This window comes from Colletotrichum scovillei, assembly GCF_011075155.1.
Source record: "Colletotrichum scovillei strain TJNH1 chromosome Unknown Contig00003, whole genome shotgun sequence".
Taxonomy (NCBI): domain Eukaryota; kingdom Fungi; phylum Ascomycota; class Sordariomycetes; order Glomerellales; family Glomerellaceae; genus Colletotrichum; species Colletotrichum scovillei.
Window position 1 is genome coordinate 3,812,962 of NW_023336261.1, and position 20,209 is coordinate 3,833,170.

A 20,209-nucleotide genomic window follows, 5' to 3' on the forward strand; every position below is an offset into this window, starting at 1 on the left:
CATAAGCCAATATATAGCCATGCCTAAAGCCAATTGAAAAGCACCGCAATAATGAAGGTGAAACTTTTTGTACACTCCCGCCCTCGATCAGTCACTCTCATCAACGTCCATCGACTCCTGGGCGGCCCTCCCACGGGTGCTTCGCGCTGACGTCCTCGTCGCTCTCGGAGCGGGCTTCTCTTTGGCTGCAGGTCGGGCTGGCAGTTTAGTCTTAGCCGCCGCTTTTGATGCTGCTGCCGACCTGCCCTTTCGCCCGTTGGATTTGGGCGGTGGCGTAGCTTCTTCCGGCTCTTCCTCGTCGTCTGCTTCCACTTCCTCCTTCTCTGGTTCCTCTGTCGCAACGTCCTCAACCTCGGACAACGGCGAATCATCGCCGCTGTCGTCCGCAGCAGCTGTCGCCTTCTTAGCCCCCTCGCCGTTTTCTTCCTCTGGGGCTTCCGAGAGAACCGAAGAGTCATCGTCGTCATCTGACACCTCCGTCTGTTCTCCATCTTCATTCTCGTACGTCCACTTACTGACACCGTCCCACATCTCACGGTCGTCATCAGATGAGTCGCGTTCGGTGTATTTGGATACAGCAGTGGTAGCAGCACGGCCGCTGCGTCTCCGATTTTCCAGGGGAATGTCAGATTCGCGGCGCGGGGCCTTGACCTTGGCGGGCTTCTTGACCTTCTGCTTCTTCGGCTTAGGTTCCTTTGGTGCCTTGGGCTCCCTGACCCTCGGGGCTGACCTTGCCTTCTTAGCAGGATGGTGGTCTCCACGATCATCTGTAGACTTTCTCTTCTATAATTTTGTAAGCTTAGAGATCGGACAATGGGGGGGACAGTGTCGGCTTACCTTCTTTCGATCGATCGATTTGAACAGACCGTCCAATTTCTCATCAATCTCTGACGGCAGGTACTGCTTCTCAGCAATCTCCTGGGCGACCTGGTGTGAAGGCAAGGCAGTGTAGAGGCCGATCGGCAAGCCGACCTTACCCGGGTACGCTTGGAAACTCCAATTCTTCCTCTCTTGCCATTTCCTTACAACGGCCTGGGCCAAATCGCTGACAATGTAAAGATTCTCGCTCGCCTCCGGGCTGATCGCATCACGAGTCTGCTTCACCCTCTCGGCGTACTTGTAGATGAGTCCCAGATTCTCTTCCGTTGCCACATTTGTGAGATAGTACAGAATGTAGCGGCCATGGTCCGCTAGGTCACTGGCGTATGAGCTCAATTCCTCTGCACTGGCATCATCGATATTCTCTGGCTTGTTGAAGTCGGGATGGTGAGACAGCAAAGAGATGAGTCGTCCCATGATCGCCTCCATAGGGTGCTGTTCATTCGCTCCCAATGCGCGAGCCCGGGACCGAATCCAGGTCTCAACGCGCTGCTTCAGATCGTTATTCGGCTCGAATGCCGTCAAGAAGATGATGGTGTAGAAGCGTGCCCGAAGCTTGTTCTGCACAAGGTACTTTTGGAGCTTCTCGATGAAACCCCGGCGAACATTTAGTTCGGTATCCTGCGCCGTGAATGCGAGACGGTTGAAATCGGCCGGTGTCAGGAAGTCGTCGAAATGCTTAATGGTACATAGCTTCAGCAATAGCTGAGCTGCCAGCAGGCGAAGTCGTGACTTGTGGTGGTTGGGAGTATCCTTCGTCTTGCAGAGCTCTCCTCTCTTCGCGACCAATGTCTTGAGCAGCTTGAAGACAGGTACGGCCTTCTCTTTAGCCTCTTCGACATCGTCCATACTGCGCAGTCGGTTGACGAGAATATGCAGTGACAGGCACTTCGCTTGCAATTCCTCATCCACGCTGGCGTCATCCACCCACTCGGGGTCTTTGTCTGTTGCGTCTGTTCGGACCTTGAGCAAAATTTGCTGCACCGTCATGTTGAGGATGTCATCATCTGAATCGAGGGTAATCTTGGGCACTTGCAATTCCAGCTGTGCGACAGACTGGAGCTTGTTGAGGAAGTGCGCTGAGCCGTAGGTCCAGTCTTGCATAATCTTCTCCAACAAGCTGGTTGCACTGACCAGACCCTTGTCGTCGCCCTTGGCTAGGAGAATCTTGATGGCATACTTGGCAGACTTCACAGGCCGTCCGTACAGAGCGTAGCTAACAAGCGCCTGTGAGAATTTTCGGTCTTGAGGAATCTCTTCTGGGTACTTCTTCGAGTATGAAGCACAAGCTTTCAGGGTATCGACAACGTTGGAATCGTTCTCGTTGGTCTCTGTGGGAGCTTGCTCGATGAGACCCTTGCACAGCCCTCCCACGTGAGTCTTGAAAAGCTCAGGGTTGCGCTGTGAGATCTCGTTGAGAATTTCGTGAGATACGGAGCCCAGGCCGTCCTTATCGTTCCTTGAGTAATCGAGGATCGTTGCAAGGTGACTTCGGTTGAACAGCAAGCAAGCCGACCTGTAGAGAAGCGGCAAGAGCGTGTCCAGGATAGTCGCGTTCTGGCTTGCATTGGTGCGCTTGACCAGTTCCTTAATGGCTTGTCGAACGGTCTTGTAGTCGCTCTCGGCACTGACGGAGAATTTGACGAGCTGGTAGGCGCGTCGGTCATTCGCATTGGCGAACTTCTGGAGGTCGGTCTTCACTTTGAAGGAGTCTGGGAAGAATTGTGTGATGTACTGTACTGTCCTCTCCAGGTTCGCCGTAATCTTTGGACGATTATCGTCTATCACGCCTCCGTTGTAGCTCTCGCACTGCTTGACGAAGGCTTCGAGGACCTGCGCGAATTGAGGTTGCCGACCTTGCATAGCCATGAAGGCTCTCTTGGCCGCTTGGTCCAGAGATTGAGTAAGGAGAAGAATTCTTTCCGCGCGAATGCGATCTTGGTCAGCAACGCCCGCGTTCTGAGAGCTTTGAGACGCCCCTCTAGTACTCTTTGGTGCCTTAATGGGAGGATAGGACAGAGGTACCAGGCACTCGAAGAGTACACGGTCGAGAAGGATGTTGAGCTCAGAGTCGTTCGCATAGAAGGCGTTGAAAATGCGCGAAGGAATACCGGACAGGGCGGCAACGACGCTCTCCTGCCCAGCAGCCAACTCGCCCGATCCAACGGCCCAGAGTTTCGCGAGCAACGTCATTGCATCGACTCGAACAGCAGTGCGCTTGTCTCGACACCGGTCGGCAAGACTGCTAAGAACAGAGCCGTCCTTATCCACACCGCCTGGGGCAGCCAGCTTAGAGATGAAGTCGCGGAAGCTGAAGAGCTCCATCACTTTCACCGCAGCCAACCGAACCTTTTCGTCTCCATCGTTGAGCTTCTCCCCCAGATGCTTCACCAACTCGGACTGTTCCTCGCGACTGAGCCCAATCCCGCCTGCTGAGGTGGCCAGGATGTAACCGACAGCGTTCGTCCAGGCTGCTCGAATGGTCGCCGTCTTGTCATTTCTTCTGCCCAAGAAATGGTTGTATGCGGAAGAATGGGTTTGCGCAAAAGATTGGGGCGAGAGGGGTGTGGTGAGGACGCTGTCGGAGATCTGACTGGGAGCCTCGTCGGCCAAGCGCAAAGGAGGATACTGAGCAGGATCCAACACGGGTGGCGGGGGCGGCCCAGCAGCACCGAGTCCGGAGATCATATCTCCAAGTGTTTCTGTGGCCAGCTGTCGAAGATCCACGTTATCGGCTGACAACTCTGCTTCGACCTGTGGTATGACATTTTGCAGAACAGATGGCGATGCGCGCCAGAGTTCTCGGATGAGATAGTGGGCCTTTCTGAGTTCCTTCAATTCTGAATCCGTGGGGCCCCTGGGGGCATCCTCGTCCTCTTCATCTTCGTGCGATTTTCCAACCGTCTTCGCCGCGAATCGAGATGCGTCGAGAATGACATCGCTGAAGTACTGGCTTACGTAGTGTACCATCTTCTCGGTGCACACATTGCAGATCTCCTTCGCCATGATGTACGCAGGTGGCTCGTCCTTGGGCAGCAAGGTCGACTGGTTGCCGTTCTGCTCACTACGTTCTGTGCGGCTCTGGAAGCCGCCCGGAGGCGCTGCTCTAAGGAACTGGGCCATGATTACTTCAATGACCTTTGGGTTCATGCCAGATGCCTCGTCAACCAAGGCAATCAGCATCTCCGTCATGGTGTTGCCGACCTCCTTCGAGACACCTTCTTCAGGCCCCGAGTTCGAACTTCCAGATACTCCATCGAAAAAGACTGAGAAGAGTTTCAGGAGCATATCGTCGGCACCGTCGATATCATTGATTAGGAGGATACTTTTGACATCGGTCAGAGCTGTCAACACATATTTGTGCTGGCTGTGATAAGGGTGGATTTGGTCGCTCAACGAAGGGAACACGTGCGTAACGACCAGATTGAAGAACATCTGTTGAACTCATCAGTGAGAGCCCTAGGTAGCTCGAGATCAATGGCTTACCTTGGTCTGATCCGCGGTGAACGGCGCGTCAGGCGCACACAGGCGCAGAATGTCTGCGATACACACAGCCGTGTACGCTCTGACGCCCTTATCCTTGTGGGCTAGCAGGTTGCGTTGGCCCAAAGCATGAGCAACGTCATTGAGAGATTCAACCTCTGTAGTATCCTGATCAAGACCCCCGAGTTCCTCTGACAGAGCCTGCAGACGGTTGAGAAGCTCGGTTGTAGGGATAGGTTTTCCGGGCTTCCAAGTCAATTCTTCGTCGAATTGAAGGCTGACAAGCTCCTCTCCTTGTTCCTCCTCAACCTCGACCTCCTCTTGAGGTTCATCGCGAGCGCGACGACGCGCCATCTTGAAAGGTGCTCGGTGGGCGCTCGGCAGGGGACGTGTGGTGAAGCGGGGAAGATAATGTGTCGATGCTGTCGTCGATCGACTGGAACGTGTCAGGAGTCGATGATGCGCGCGTGGCCTAAGTCATGGATAGATTATCGCGCGTCGCGTGCACGATAGAAGTGTGCGGCAGGTGTTGTGAGCACGCAGAATTAGAGACCAATTGCGGTGGTGGCGACGAGAAGGGAGATGAAGCTGGTGCTCTCAGTGTTGCGACGAAATTGGATGGATGGGAATAGTCGATGCGTGTTACGCGCCCGCGCCTGCAGTTCATCGGGGTTTCGCGTGCTTACCTGAGCTGAGGGAGGTAGAACGAGGTACCTGCTCAAGCTCCAGCTGTACCTTACCTTCCCTGCCCGGTCGTGGCTGTTGCGTGGCCCCGGCGCAAGCAGGAGTGGAGCTGTGGCTGCGATGCCTCGGGTGGCTGGTGACGGAGGTCACCGTTCGGCACTCAACGACCTGTCTCCACTTGGCCCCCGGTGGTGAACTCCATGAGCTTCGGGCTCTTTACGGTATGCTGACTCGCGGTCGGTTCAGTGATGTCTTTCGTTGGTATCAAGCTAAGTATGAACATTTTCAAATGATTCGGCCATGCCCTTTCTCATAAGTGCCGTGTCGTCTTGTCAACAGTTCTTGGTCTCAAGTAGACTTTCAGATACTGGGGCTTGAGCAGGATGAGCAGCTATGACAGCTTCGGCGTCGCAGATTAAGGCTCGATACTTTTTCCTCCTTATTTTCCGTTGAAGCTCCTATGAAATTGGTCAAGATTATAACAGCTATCGCCCAGTTCTCTCTTAGTCGATCGTTTCTTGAAAAGGGGTAGAGACCTCGGGAATCATGTATCGTGTTACTTGAGCCTAGGTTTACTGCCCACGGGATATAAAACCACATCATGTACTGAGAGTCTCATGACGATATTCATGTCAAGTCATCTCAATGGTTCGTTACACCTGTATATCTACCCATACTTCGGCAGTCAACGAGTAGCTTAGATGCCAGCTTACGTGCGTCTATTATCAAACGATGTCGCTCGGAGAGGTTCAGCTGCAAGGGGCTTTGAATCGCAGGGTCATGAAGAAACCTGAATGTTTTTCGTGTTAATTGTTGATCTTTCGCGGCGTGACTGAGCCTTTACCTAGGCCGCAGATGCCCCAGATTGTGGGAATCCAAAGGGACATGGGAATGACAAATATTTATGGGGGTCTTTCTCATCTTTCGTCAATTAGATGCATCGAAACCCAATCCAAGTCTCTAGCTTATCATTAATTATCTCCTTGTGTCCTTCAAATTCACAATGCCATATGACGACAATCCATATCTTGGTAGTTAATTCCCCAGAAGGGAGCAGACGGCTAGTGATCCAAGAAGCACTTTAAGTGATTCTTTCCGTATAAAACTCCTACTGCAGTCAAATGTGATCAAATTTTGTGTTGTAAACTTCTCGCCCTCGAAGCCTCAGGCTCACCGAATCACCCGGCCAGCTGTAAGTTGTATACACATCCCGAGGGTATTCACTCCCTCACCGACGAACCCGCTTCCTGCCACCCTATTCGATAGTCGAGCCAGTCCACCCGTCTGCCTCTCTCGATTTCCACCCATCCCGACTTTGAGATCCTCCTCTTCTGTTTTCTCTTCCCTTTCCCACCCACCCACATCACAACAACGCGAATCGCGCAGCAACTTTCGTTCGCCCCCAGGCAAATCCAAGGTACGTCGGCCTTTCCATCCCGAATATTTATTCCCTCTTCTTCTTCTCTTCTTTTTACTGGAATCATAATCTCTGACGCGATACAGCACGCTTCGCAGCATCTCTCGTTCGTCCGATCGACACTCTTTCGACCATCCCATACTTCAGCGTAAGTCGAGATCGCCAGCACCACGATCATCATCTCTCCCGTCTACGAGACGATTGAGAAATACCTCCTGTCTCTTTTTCTGCCTCCAATCACTTTCACACTTTCCTCGTCCTGTGGCCAAATTGAGAGAGCAGGTCAAGCGATCCCAATTTCCTCGATCTTGCGATCTTGCGATCTCAAGGGGCACTCTGAGCGCAAAAACACTCATCTCCACGTTTCTCTCCTTCGATTTCCTGGCAGATCGATTTCTCGGGAAATTCACATTACCCTTCGCTCCTTCCTCCTGCTTGAACTTTTCACCCTTAGTGAAAATTTCTGTCCCCCCATTTGCCTTTGTTGACGCGCTGATTTTCCCACCCTCCTCTTCTCGCGTTCCTTCTCTCACTGAGCCACTCACTCCCACTTCCACTTCTTCACCCCTTCAACCTTTCTTTTCCACCCACTTCACTCACTTTTCTTCATCACCAACTGACGGCAAATATCCTTTTGCAGACAACACTCACTTGTCATCATCTCCTTTCTTCTGAAAGAGTAAGTTCCGTCTCATTATAATTCCTTTCATGCATATTCAAACAGTTCTGCTTTTTGCGCTTGGCGATATCCAAAGAATTGGTTTTGCCGTCCTCAAACTTCAGACCTTGCTCATTTGCCTGTCGCTTTCTTTTCCTATTCCAGAATCTAACAAAGTCACAGATACAGTCATTGTTCAAGAACAAGCTCAACGGACGCTCGCTAGCCATCATGATGCGTAAGTTTCTCTTCCTTTCAATTTGGTGTCAAAAATTCATCTTACTGACAAAAAACAGCCAAGCGTCCCAACAACGACTATCGCGATCACCGCGGTTATTACCGTGAGGATGACGACCTCACTGTGACCGAGGGCGCTATCCGGCGCGAGCAGAAGGACTGGAGCACCTACCGCAAGACTGATCCCTTCATTCTCATCAGCCTTGCCATCCTCATCGCTACTCTCATGGGCGGTGGTATCGCCATCGGCATTCACTGTAAGCATTCCCTCTTCCACATCTTCTCATTTTCTTTTGACAATCAGCTAACAATGGAATTCATCAGTTGCTACTCGTGGCTCCCCCAACTCTCAAGTTCCGACCTCTGACTCCCACGTTGTCCCTCGTTTCGCCGGCATGAACTACAATGTCCACGGCTTCAATGGCACCCTGACCCACGGCATCAACTCGACACTCTCTGGCTTGGCTACCACTGGCACCCCCACTCTCTGCGAGGATGATGCCGATGAGACCATCACCGTTACCCAGTTCCTTGGAAACAACAAGACCGCCTCTGTTGACACCACGATCACGACCCACGTCCAGAAGACTCTTACCCAGACCCTCCACAAGTCTCCCATGGGTACCACTGTCTCATCTGCCGATCCTGTCAACACTACCCTTCCCGGCTCTTCTGTTGTCACCCAGTAAGTTCTTCTTCCATTCTTTCTAATTCCAACGTTCAAAAATCTGATTCCCTTTGCAGGTCCATTCCAGTCGTCACCAAGGTTCTTACCACCTCTGTCACTGAGACTGCGTACCACACGGCCACTGCCCACCAGAGCAACGTCGCGTCCGAGTCCTCCGAGTCTGTCATCGAGTCCACGTCTTCTGTTGAAGACGCGCCTCCCGTCGTCGTGACCACCGTCGGCCCGTTCCCTACTGAGAGCACTCACCCTGAAGTCACCTCGGTCTTCCTGACCAAGACCCTGACCCAGACGCGCAAGACCACGATCCAGGGAGACCCCTTGGTCTCTACTGAAGAGTTCTCCTCAACCACCACGGTCACTCCCACGACGATCATCAAGTCCACCATCTACGTCACCGCAGCCCCCCTGAGCTCTACTTCTCAGGCCCAGTGCTCCCACGAGATGGAAGACCACACCGTCTACGTCACCGTCACCGAGACCTTCACTCCCGGCGCTGCCAGCTCTTCTTCGAGCGCTCAGTCCAAGACCTCCAAGGCTTCCTCCTCCAAGACGTCTTCTTCTATCGCCTCGGTTTCCCCTTCCACGGCCACCGACACCATCTTGGTCACCTACACCGTCACGATTGACAGCCTGTACCCTCCTACCACGAGCTCCATCATGAGCAGCTCTTCCTCCAGCGAGAAGACCTCCTCCACGCTCGTTCCCGCCTCCAAGTCGACCATCGTCGTCACCCAGGTGGCCACCCAGACCGTCATCGTCTCCATTGGACATGGTACAACTGTCTCTTCCCAACTCGGCCACGCCGGTACTCCAATCTTTACTTCCCTTGCCTCTTCCGGAAGCGCCCAGGCCTCTACCGCCACGGACGTCGTCGTCTTGACCAAGACAATCACCTCCAACGTGTTCAAGACCATCAGTGCTTCTTCCAGTGCCTCGTCTTCTTCCTCGCACTCGGCCGATGTCCAGACGCACACCCAGACCTCCATCGTCACCGTCACTGCCTCCCCTTCCAGCGACATTTCTTCCAAGTCATCTTCCCAGTCTGTCGAGTCCATTCTCACCACGATCTACCTTACCGATCGCGCCACCCAGACTGTCACGATTGGAGACATGGCAACGGTGACCATCCACCCGGAGCAGTCGTCTAGCACCTCCTCCTCGTTCTCTGGTCCCTCCAACTCCACTAGAACCGAGACCAAGGTCATCACCGCCTCCGCGTCCAGAGTCGTCCGCACCTACACCACCACGGTCAGCGGCCAGGTCTTCACCTCGCTCATCACCGTCTGGAAGAACATCACCGCGACCGCCACCGCGACTGCCACTCTCAGCGGCAGCAGCAGCGCCTCGTCTCCGACGTCCATCTCCCTCGTGGTCCAGAACACGACCGTCACCGCGACCGCCACGTCCGTGGTCGAGGTCCCCGTCACGCTGAACACCACCATCACCATCACGGGCACTCCCATGATGCACCCCACCGCCCCCAGCACCCTTCCCCCCTTCGTCAACGGCACCGCCATGACTTCGTCTACCCGCCACGCCCCCACGACCTACCACTACCCCACTCTGTCCTCTTCGACTGCCACCGAGCAGCCCGAGAGCACGAGCACTGTGGTCGTCGTCTCCGGCGCCGCGGACAAGCATGCCGAGGGCATCATGGGCGGCTGCAAGGGCTGCACCACCTGGCTTGCCATCTTCGTGCTGGGCCTGATGGTTCTGTTCTAAAGAAGCAAGCTCTTCTTTCTTCATTCTTTTGTGTGTCTTTCTTTCTTTGGTTTTCCTCTTTTGCACTTTCTGTTCTCCTTCCCTTTGGTTGGAGAACTGGCAAAGATGGAAGAACCCCCCTGTTTTTTGATGCTTTTTCTTTTTTCACTTCTCATGGATGGATGATACCCCTTTTCATCACGAATGAACGAACGAAGACGAACGAACGATTCTTCTCATGCGGATCATGGATTTGGTACTTTCGGCACGGGGAGGAAACTGCACAGAGTCTTTTTTTCTTCTTCATTTCGATATTGGGAACCCGCTAGGCTTGGACGAACTTTCTGGGGTAACAGGAATAGTTTTGAGAGTTTGGAGAGGGATCCGAGGTTGGAGAGGAGGAAGGGGGTTTGGCTCGCATGGACCAGTGCCTAAATAATACCAGGACGAACGCATTATTCTACACTTGATGACTTGCCCTCTATGATGTTTTGTGATGTGATGTCCTTTGTACGGTGACTTGATGCTTAGGTCGGCTGAGGTATGTCAGGTTTCTCGCAGCAAGCCTTACACCGTCCCCGTCTTTTAACCCAGTGACAAGAACGCACCATGATAAAATACGCCAGTAGTAGGAACACATTCATTCATTCTCATAATCTATCAATCTAAATTCTCCCCACCACCCATCACCCATCGCTCACACCATAATCTAAACACCCTCAGTTGTGAGCAACCTTCAAAATCCTCTTCTCCATCTCCTCAAAAGCCCCAACAACAGGCTGATACCCCTCAAACACACCCTCCTTGTACCCCCCATCAACCTTCTGAATCGCCCCCTCCTCCCTCCACCGCTTCCCAATCAACTCGTCAAACGTCTCCCCCTCGCCCCTCTCAAGCGCCCAAACAGCCTTATACGCACCGCCCAGAGCGCACGCGTTCCCGCCCACGTCGAGCTTGTACACCCCCTCCGCGCCGCCCAACACGTCGCCCATGACCCGCGCGATGGCCGGGTTCAGAGACCCACCGCCGACGAGGTAGATCCGTCGCGGCTGCGCGGGGACCTTGGGGTCGGACTCGGGGCTGTGCACGAGGTTCTGGCTGCGCAGACGCATCGAGAGCGCCTGCGACTCGACAATGATGCGCGCGTCCGTCTCCTTGGACCACGGCGCCGAGGCTTCGGTCAGGGCGCTTCCGTCCTGCTTGGCGGTGTACCGCCACGTGCCGGCCTTGATGTTCGGCACGATCTCGGGGAGGTCAAAGTACAACCCCAGCTTCGCGTTGTCTTTCTCGGACCGCACGTCCAGCGGCGGCGTATCGAGCACGGCCTTGTTGAAGTTGGCCCAGGGGTCACCGCTCTCGGGCTTGGGAAGGGCATCCCGCACGCTCTCGCGCGCCAGCCCGCCGTTCTTGTAGCACAGCATAAACATGTACTGCCCGGGGGTACACGGGTGATTAAAAAAGTGATACGCCGCATCGGGCTTATACACGGGCGTGACCATCAAGAACGTAGACGACGTGCCGAGCGAGACAATAGCGTCCATCGGCCGCAGCGGCAGCGCAAGAATCGTAGCCGGGTTATCGCCCGTAAAGGGGGCAACCTGGCACTCCGCGCTGAAGCCGTACCGCCGGACAAAGTACCCCGAAATAGCGCCCATGGACCCGCCGCCGTCGTGGCGCGGCTCGCCGAGCTTGGCGCGGAGGTCGCTCACGCCGGATTTGGAGCCGGCGGTGAGCTCCAGCAGGGACTCGCTCCAGTTCCCCGCGGGGATATCCCAGAGGTTCATGCCGCAGACGTCGCTGATGTCGATGGGGGCGACGGAACCGAGGAGGACGGAGGCGAGGAAGGAGGAGACGAGGGAGATGCGGGATGTGGCGGCGTACATTTCGGGGCGCTTCTGGCGGAGGCGCATGATTTGCGTGCCGGTGAAGCGCTACCATGGTGTTCGTCTCAGTATTTACTCACACGACGTACGATGACAAGATAAAGCTGGAAAACAGGGGGGGCAAACATACGTGGTGTGCAGCGCTGCCAGTAACCTCCGCCAACCGCTGCGCCGCCCCGAAATTGGCATCAAATTCATCGCATTGCGCCTGCGTGCTGTGATCCTGCCAATTCGGCGCGTAGGGGAACGAAAACGCCCCCTTCAACTGCTCGACGAGCGGCTTGTCGGACTGCAACCCGCTCAGAAGCGTCTCGGCCTCTTTGCCCCAGTAGGTGCTGCCGTGCTGCTGGCACGAGCCGCTGATGCCCTTGATGCGGTCCATGGGCGTCTTTGCGGACAGGCGGCTGAGGACAAGGTCGATGGCCTCGAGGAACATGGCGACGGGCGCGTAGACCTCGCCCTCGGCCTCGTTGGTCAGGACGCCCTTGCGCAGGCCATACTGCTTGCCAAAGTCGGCGTCAAAGTCGACCTTGGCCTCGGATACGACGGTCAGGTCGGACTGGACGACGATTGCTGTGATGGTGTTAGATCTCACAAGGTTCGAGCGGGATGGAACGTGGGTGGTCTGGCTAACCTTTGAGCTGTTGGGTCGACAGGTCGAACCCGAGATACAAGGGACCGGAACTCATGATGGGAGGAGGGAAGTGAGATGAGAGATATTGCACAACACTCGCGGGAAGGGGGAGGGGCAAGTCAATTAAGTATCGTGTCTATCTCAAATTTGTCCAAACAAGCAAAGAATTGGTTCAATCGTCATATGAAAAGGAGAAAAACGAAACACACAAAACATCCGGTTATCTGGGACCAAAAGTTGACCGCTGCCCACTACTTTGTACATCACGTTGACGTGGGGTGTGTGGGCATGGAGGGGCACACTTGTCACTTTGGGGCACTTGGGACAGGTTGCATGGTTCTCTCAGCCTTGTGGCAATTCAGGCTAAAAGCGAGCGGGCCAATCGCACACTTCGAGACTGATGCGACGGATACGCGCGCCAATGATCGTGTGACGTCTTGGCGGAAGCCAATGCAGCCTTGTCCCCTCGACTCGGGGGTCGGGAATAGCTCGTCCCGTGCTCTATGCGCCCTGCCGCCCTGCATACAGCCGCGTCTAAGGGTCCCGCTGCGTAGAACGCACTTGCGAGATTGGTCAGGATAGACGGGCATTTTTAACGACGAGTGATCTCATAAACACCTTGATGCGAAAACAGACATGGTTCAATACAAAGCAAATCTGTTGTTATTCAGCAGATGAGAGATATTTAAAACAAGTCTCTCGGTACGACCGGCCTGTGGCTGGCCTTTTGTGACCCCTCCCTAAACGCCGCCCTGATGCAAATGGATGCCTTGAAGGACTCTCTCCAAGAATGTTCTCTATACGTAGCAAGACCCCCCCTTGTAGACCGGCAAAAAAAGAAAAGACAAAAAGACGGTGGCTTTACCACGCTTCCAGAAATGGTAAGGAAAACCAAGGGTATCTCGTCGTGAATGGCAAGCTCCTCCTCCAACTGTACATGGGACTGGGCTGTCTTAGTCGTGCTTGTGACCATTGCCGTTGGTGTGGCTGTGGTCGTCGGCCTCCTCGCTAGCCTCTCGGTTGGCTTCTCCAGGGATGAACTCGTCGAACGGGCGCGCAACGTCGGCCTCCTTCGGGACGAAGCGCACCTTGATCCTTCGCACACCACGGACCTTGGCACCGACCAGTGTTCGGACCTGATCCTCCACTTCTCGGACAGCCTCAACAGACCAAGCTCCGGGCACAGCCAAGTCGATATCCACCAGGTAGTTCTGACCGGACTTGACACCCGAGACGTTGCGAACATCGACTTCGTGGCCATTGGTGACATCAGAAAGGCTTCGGAGGGCGTATTTTTGGACATCTCCCTTGACTTCGTCATCAATAGCGCGGTCGGCCAATTCGTACACGGAAGACAGAGTGTTCTCAGCACCAGCCTTGATGACGAGGAGAGAAATCATCAGGCCACCAACGGGATCCAGCCAGGTCGCATCCTTGAAAAAGTTTGCACCGAGAATAGCAAGTAGTGTGACAATGCCGGTCCAGCTGTCGACACGGTGGTGAACGGCATTGGAGGCGAGGACGGAGGACTTTCGTTCGACGGCGACTTTCATGGCTGTTTTTCTCCTTGTCAGCATTGTTCCTTGCAGCTACTCGGGCCTGAAAGGATTTGGGGGGGGGGGGGGTTGCGCTTACTAGCTCTGTACAGCCATTCCTTGATTGCGATTGTTCCGAGAGCCAACCAAGCCGCGTGCAAACTCGGTGTAGCGTGACCATGACCATGGCTGTGACCGTGATGAGCGTGGGCAATGGCCTCTGCAGCAGAAGCAGGGTCGAGGAAGAGGTGAGCATGGAGGGTGATCAAGCTGCTCCAGCACATGAACAGACCACCGCCCAGAAGCATGCTGGAGACACCCAGAGATCCCAGACTCTCAATCTTGCCGAAACCAGTGGGGAATGCTTCGGTCGGGGGTTTCAAGCTCCACGAAACAGTGGCCAGTGTCAGGACGTCGGATGCCAGGTCGGTCAGACTGTGCCAGGCATCAGCAATCATGGCTTGGGAGCCGAATGCGTAGCCACCGGCGCCCTTTGCAAAGGCCATGCCGAGGTTGGAGTAGAGACCGATGCGAGTGATGCGCACGCCGGCGTCATTCTTGTTGGCCGAGGTCAGGTAGACATTGTCGTGGCCGTGGTGGTGATGGTGGTGATGGCCGTGGCTCTTGCGAGACTGAGGCGGGTTGGCGGTCATGGTGGCAGTGGTGGTGGCAGACATGATGACAGTTGCTGGTAATGAAGGGGATGAGTTCTTCGCAGCCGTCAAGGTGTTTGTGAGGTGAGGGAGGGAAGAAGTAGAAGAGGTCAGGTGGAGGCGGGCGGCGCTGGGGGTTAAGTAGGGATCGCAGGGAGAGGCGGCCGGGCTGGATGTTTGATAGACGCGGAGGGAGACGCGGCGCAGAGCTGGATGTGGTTGAGGTGGCCTAAAGGGGTAGGCAGAATTGAGGCAGCGGAGGAGGGTGTGCGTTCCCGTTCCCGTTCTTGGAGACGTCACCCACGCACTCCCACTCGCAGCGGAAAGGCGGCGGAGCAGTGCCGTGGGACGCTTGGACGGGGTCGACATGCCTGGGGCCGGGTTGAGGAGTACCTTAAGGTAAGGTAAGGTAAGATCCAATACCAATATGTCCTCGGCTGTGTTTGTGTGTAAGGTATGCGTGCGTATGTGTATGGATAGTGTGTGTACTCCGTAGGCGTGGCTACGGATAGGTGTCTCGCGCCTTCTCTTTCGCTGCAGTCTCTCTCTCTCACTCTCCAAGCAGCAGGGTCAAGGTAAATTGATGTGGAAGGGGTGAGGGGACGAATAACGGGTTGGCTAATTGCAAGCAGGCCAGGGACGCGTACATGACAAGCCCAGCCCGAAAAGCCGCGACACACCAAACTGAACCACAACCGTACCGTGCGGTAAGTAAGGTAAGGTACGAATACTTCGCAGGTAGATCGGCAGACGGAAGGTGGACGGAGGAGAGGAGGGGTGGGTGTGTCGGGTGGTCCAGGTGGAAAGGGCCCCAAGGGAGGGATGGGAGGAAGGGAAAGGGTTACGGGAACGAATTGGGGGCTGGCTTGGGGTGCAGCCGACGTAAGAAACGGGGGGTGAGAGTTAATTCGAATCTGGAGACTGGCTGGGACTGTATCCGTAGTCTGTACCCAAAACGCAGTGGAAAGCAAAGCAAGCACAAAGTGCCCAAAAAGGTGTGCGCGCGCGTGCGGTTGTGAGTGTGTGCGTGTGTGTGTATGTACGGAGTATTGTGCGAGACTGTGTCAAGTGTGTGTCTCCAGCAAAAAGAAAAGAAAGGCAACGCGGCAATTCGGTGCAAGGAAGACAAAACTTTCCCAACTGACAAGGCGAGGGTTCCGGCAGCGGCGGTAGCGGTAAGGTAGCGTAGCGTAGCGGCAAGGCGGGTTGGTTGATCTGATCTGCTGCAACTTGCGGCTAAGACCTCTCTCTACCTACGTACTAGGTAGTATGTACCTACCTTAGACTCTACGCAGTAGAGGGACCTTTGGTAGCAGACAGAGTGCGAGTACGGATACTTACCCAGATACAAACTACCTACAAGACGTCAAGTATTCTCACTGCAATTCTTGCAGAGGCAGTACTCTGCGTAGTCGCTGAGGCTCGGCTGGTTTGCTGATGTAAAGGGTACCCCTACAATGTGCCCCACGACCAACCGACCCGAGCTAAAAGGTGGTGCCTGACGGGCATGGGATGGGATGGGTGACGGGATGGATGGGATGGGACGGCGGGCATGTCATGGGAGAGACTGAGCAGTGAAGTGGGATGGAAAATCACCACCAATGGTCATTCCCCACAAGGCGAGAGTCGAGTGAATTGGCTCCATCTGATTGACGGATGCAACTTGAACGCCAAGAGAAGGGGAGCCCATGATACCCATCCATGAACTCAATGGGCTCCGAAGCTACCTACGTACCCCCAGTCCTTCCGTGGGTGGCAGCAAATTTCTTCGAAACTGGCTTGTTCGGTCTCGTCGCACCTGTGGACAGTGGCACTGGCACATACAGTGGGGTGTCAAAAGTCTCAATACACCTCCCAGTGCGTCACGTTAAGTCCACTAAGTCAACCCCTATCTATATTATGATATCTCTAGCAATTAGGTACCAACATAGCTCGAAAAAAATCTTAAAAATAATTAACTATATATATTATATATAAATAATTATTATATAGTTTTAGTATATTATTTAAGTACGTAAGATAAAAAATAAACTATAGAGATATTAAGAAAATGAAAATTACTAAGAAACACAGTGCATTTAGCACTTATTAAGCACTATAACCCACTATAATAAAAACTCCTCTTAACGTATTTTAAAAAGATTTAATAACTTAATAAGTTCAATTATAAACAACGTATAACTTATACATATTAGTATTATATAGTAAAATAGTAATTTCCTGTTTTTGTTTTATATTTTAGTGTTATATTCATGCTTGAAAGTGCTGTTGAAAATCACCTACTTAGGCGTATACTGTGCACTGTATTGGCACTTTTGACACCCCACTGTACGTACGAAGTACGGCGCCGCCGGGAATTGCTATGGGGAAGAAGCTTGAATTCTCTTCTTCTCTTTTTTTAACCTTGCGCTACGGCAACTTTACTTTTTGATACAGTGCCAAAATGCTTAGTATATTTTTACCTTGTCAATACTGCGTACACCGAGGATTCGTACACGTTATGCTTCTCCATGCATTACCCGCTTTAGAGCAAGGTACCCACCTTACTTCGTACTTGAAGAAAGCCACGACATGCGTCAGCCACGCCCACCCACAACCAAAACCCTTCTAGACTACGTTATGGAACCCGGGACTGCAGAATAGCCTCTCTCACTACGGGTGGTTTTCCTCTTATGAATCGTAACGTATCCAGTATATCCCATCGGCTTGTGTCCGTATCCATAACGCAGTACGGAGTACCTAGGTTCATTCAACGTGTCGACGCATGCCCATCTGTCCTGCCTACCAAACAACGACGGACATGGTCCGCTGCAACCACCACGGTAGAAACCCAGATATGACTGTCGGACTGTCTCTCTCCAGAAGGTAACTTCGTCCTCGAGCTGCAAGCCCGGAGGTGTGGTTGAGCAGACATGTCATTGGGCGAAAAGGCCACGCAAGATGCCCCTGAGAATCTTATTCAAATACCAACCCGAAAGAATCAAGCGTAAATCCTCTTTGCCTCTTTACAGATAGTCTGTACAGATGCTCCGCACGACTGTGAATTCATCTCTCTCTAATCTGACGCAGGGCCGTCACTTGTCGCAGACATCTGATGTGGCCCGTGTCAAGGCAAAACCTCTACACTACACAGTAAAAGACCCATGTTACCTAAGCGGATGCCTTTACCAAGTCAAGCCACACTGGGCTTGGTCATCTTGTGGGGTTCAGTGGATTCGCAGTCCCGGCTGGCATGCTGGTTCCCCCCCGAATCATGACGAATTGACCACTGATAATCAGATCGCCCCCTTCAACTCAACCATGCGGCTTGAAATTCGAGCCTGTCGCAACGTTTCCATTAACACGCGCTTGTCAGAAATCTCCTTCCGTCCCTTGATCACTTCTATTCTTAAATTCAACGCCAGGGTGAACATGTCCACATAACCACTTCCTCCCACCCCCTTTCCCATCCACTCTCCTCCCTCTTTCTGCTGAGCCTCCGCCGCGTCCACGTACATCCCCCGGAGCTACCTTCCCCCCTTGACTGAGACTCTCAAGCGGCTCCGGAATTCCCTCCCACATCCCGAATAGGCCTTACGCAACCTCAACCACAACAACGCAACATCATCGCCCCAATGCGCAAACCTCTTATGCGCATTCCCTACACGGAACTCTTGGCCCCTCCCACAGTCCGTCCAAGCACCGCAAATACCATCCCCGGTGCTGTCGCGGCCCTCCAGAACTTCTTCACGGCCCCGCCTCCAAAGGGCCTGCCGAGGTCGACCGTCGTACTGACTGGGGCGGGCCTATCCGTCTCCAGCGGTCTCGCCGACTACCGAGGCGTCAATGGCACGTATCGCGTGAACAAGACCTACCGCCCAATCTACTACCACGAGTTCCTCGCCAACCACGAGGCGAGGAAACGGTACTGGGCCAGGAGTTTCTTGGGTTGGACGTCGCTTCACAAGGCGTCGCCAAATCATGGTCACTATGCCATCCGAGATTTGGGCCACATGGGCCTGATTCGGAGCGTCATCACGCAAAACGTTGATTCATTTCACTCAACAGCTCATCCTGACATTCCAACATTAGAGCTGCACGGCTATCTACGATCCACAGTCTGTGTAACTTGCAGGAACGAGTACCCCAGAGACGCCTTCCAGGATGAGCTTGCGAGGCTCAACCCGGCCTGGGCAGCCTTCCTCGTCGAAGCGTTAGCTTCCGGGGCGCTCGACACGGAGAATCCTGCCGAGCGCAAGGCCAAGGGCATCAAGTCCAACCCCGACGGCGACGTGGATCTGCCAGGCGCGCCATACACCACCTTTAGATACCCGGCCTGCCCGCACTGTCTCGCGAAGCCGCCGTCCACGCCTGAGGGGACCAAGCACGTTGTCGAAGTCGACCACGATGGTGCGTGGAAATCCACCAGTTCCGGGGGCATATTGAAGCCCGCCGTAGTCATGTTTGGTGAGAGCATTCCGAGCGACGTCAAGACGGCGGCCGAAGAGGCCATTGACGGGGCCGGAAAGCTTCTCATCTTGGGGACTTCACTTGCCACGTACTCTGCCTGGCGGCTGGCCAAGATGGCGCTGGACCGCGGCATGCCCATTGCGGTGGTGAACACCGGAGGCGTACGGGGCGAGGACCAGATCTCCGCCGTGGAAGACCCGGACCCCACGGGTGTTCGGGGAGTGCGGACAGAAGTGTCCACCGATGTCGTGCTTCCCGCGCTGGTAGAGCAGCTACGCCAGCTGCAAAGGACCGCCTCGGGTCCGGTTGGGACCGTAGGAGCGCCCGAAGAGAACCATGGCGTGTTCAAAGATATGTTGTCATAGACCACCACGATTTGTACCAATCCAAAGCGTTGCCATTTGCATAACTAAAAAAAGCTCGACATGCCCCGCGCCGGTGGCCTTGCGGCTTCGGGCACTGCCGCTGTCGGTTGTGCTTCGGCCTTGCTACTCGCCGCCGCCGTTGTTGTGGCCTCCGCCTGCCGTGCCTTTTCCTGCTTCTTTTGTCGCGACACATCTTCTCGCTCAATCTCTCTTAGCACTAAGTAAAAACTTGTGGTCAGCATCGTCAACGCGATTTCAGCGCTTGTGAATTGTAGAACATACTCTCCTCCCAGTCCAACTCCTTCTGAGCGTCGCCCGTACCCAGCGCCTTCTCCACGTCAACCGTCTCGCCCCTCTGTAGCTTCTCAACCACCTCCCGCAAGACGCCGATGCGGACATCTGCCTGTCGAGAGAACGCCTCGAACGCCTGCTTCGTCGACAGCATGTTGATGGACATGGAACCGATCAGGAGGAAGATGACAATGTAGAACGTGGCCGGGTTCCATTCCTTCTTTCTCTTCGGCTTGACTCGCTTGATCATGGGATCGTCGGTAAGTTTCTCTTCGGACCTGAAAGGTTTGGGGATGAGGCCCTTCCAGAAATCGAGTTGCGCTACCGTAGGAAGGGAGCTTGAGTGTCGCGACTGGAGGTAGAAGGAGCGATTCGCAGCTTGCGCCATGGCCACGGCGCGGAGGCCTGAAGGTGCTGCGAACAGCCTATGTGTCGCAACTCGAGACATTATGGGCGGGAGGAAAGAGTCAACCTCTGTAAGAACACACACACGTCGTCTTCGCTGTGCTGCCGTGTTCGAAATGGATGTTCTTCTGGAAGGAGTCAAAAAAGCTTCGAGAGCGCTCCTTTCGCGGTTCTCAAACTCCGGATGGCCCGTGCATCGATGGTCCCTGCTGCACGGACCGAACCGGGATTGCGGTTGCTCCGGGCA

At 54.3% G+C, this 20,209-nt stretch overlaps 6 protein-coding genes across 6 annotated transcripts; 2 read left to right on the forward strand and 4 right to left on the reverse strand.

Moving 5' to 3' along the window:
- Positions 1-87: 87 nt before the first annotated feature.
- Positions 88-4,978, reverse strand: HER10_EVM0009971 (uncharacterized protein; the record flags this gene model as incomplete). Its single annotated transcript, XM_035479441.1, has 3 exons — positions 4,366-4,978; positions 838-4,314; positions 88-783 (listed from the first exon to the last, which is right to left on the reverse strand). Exons 1-3 carry the CDS (start codon positions 4,714-4,716, stop codon positions 88-90), a joined length of 4,524 nt encoding a protein of 1,507 aa, XP_035336443.1. The 5' UTR covers positions 4,717-4,978.
- Positions 4,979-7,352: 2,374 nt separating this feature from the next.
- Positions 7,353-9,768, forward strand: HER10_EVM0001486 (uncharacterized protein; the record flags this gene model as incomplete). Its single annotated transcript, XM_035471231.1, has 4 exons — positions 7,353-7,359; positions 7,418-7,615; positions 7,683-8,043; positions 8,103-9,768. 4 exons carry the CDS (start codon positions 7,353-7,355, stop codon positions 9,766-9,768), a joined length of 2,232 nt encoding a protein of 743 aa, XP_035335652.1.
- A 698-nt stretch (positions 9,769-10,466) lies between these two features.
- HER10_EVM0006300 (D-xylulose kinase) lies at positions 10,467-12,547 on the reverse strand (the record flags this gene model as incomplete). Its single annotated transcript, XM_035475889.1, has 3 exons — positions 12,265-12,547; positions 11,761-12,203; positions 10,467-11,678 (listed from the first exon to the last, which is right to left on the reverse strand). The coding sequence occupies exons 1-3, from the start codon at positions 12,317-12,319 to the stop codon at positions 10,467-10,469; spliced, it is 1,710 nt and encodes a 569-aa protein (XP_035336116.1). The 5' UTR covers positions 12,320-12,547.
- Positions 12,548-13,017: 470 nt separating this feature from the next.
- On the reverse strand, positions 13,018-15,549 carry HER10_EVM0010851 (cation efflux family protein). Its single transcript, XM_035480298.1, has 2 exons — positions 13,900-15,549; positions 13,018-13,819 (listed from the first exon to the last, which is right to left on the reverse strand). The coding sequence occupies exons 1-2, from the start codon at positions 14,819-14,821 to the stop codon at positions 13,218-13,220; spliced, it is 1,524 nt and encodes a 507-aa protein (XP_035336514.1). The 5' UTR covers positions 14,822-15,549; the 3' UTR covers positions 13,018-13,217.
- A 2,210-nt stretch (positions 15,550-17,759) lies between these two features.
- HER10_EVM0000560 (uncharacterized protein) lies at positions 17,760-20,091 on the reverse strand. The gene is made up of 2 exons (XM_035470336.1): positions 19,549-20,091; positions 17,760-19,483 (listed from the first exon to the last, which is right to left on the reverse strand). Exons 1-2 carry the CDS (start codon positions 20,003-20,005, stop codon positions 19,311-19,313), a joined length of 630 nt encoding a protein of 209 aa, XP_035335573.1. The 5' UTR covers positions 20,006-20,091; the 3' UTR covers positions 17,760-19,310.
- On the forward strand, positions 18,067-19,266 carry HER10_EVM0002953 (Sir2 family protein; the record flags this gene model as incomplete). The annotated part of the gene is made up of 1 exon (XM_035472644.1): positions 18,067-19,266. The coding sequence occupies one exon, from the start codon at positions 18,067-18,069 to the stop codon at positions 19,264-19,266; it is 1,200 nt and encodes a 399-aa protein (XP_035335796.1).
- Positions 20,092-20,209: the final 118 nt, after the last annotated feature.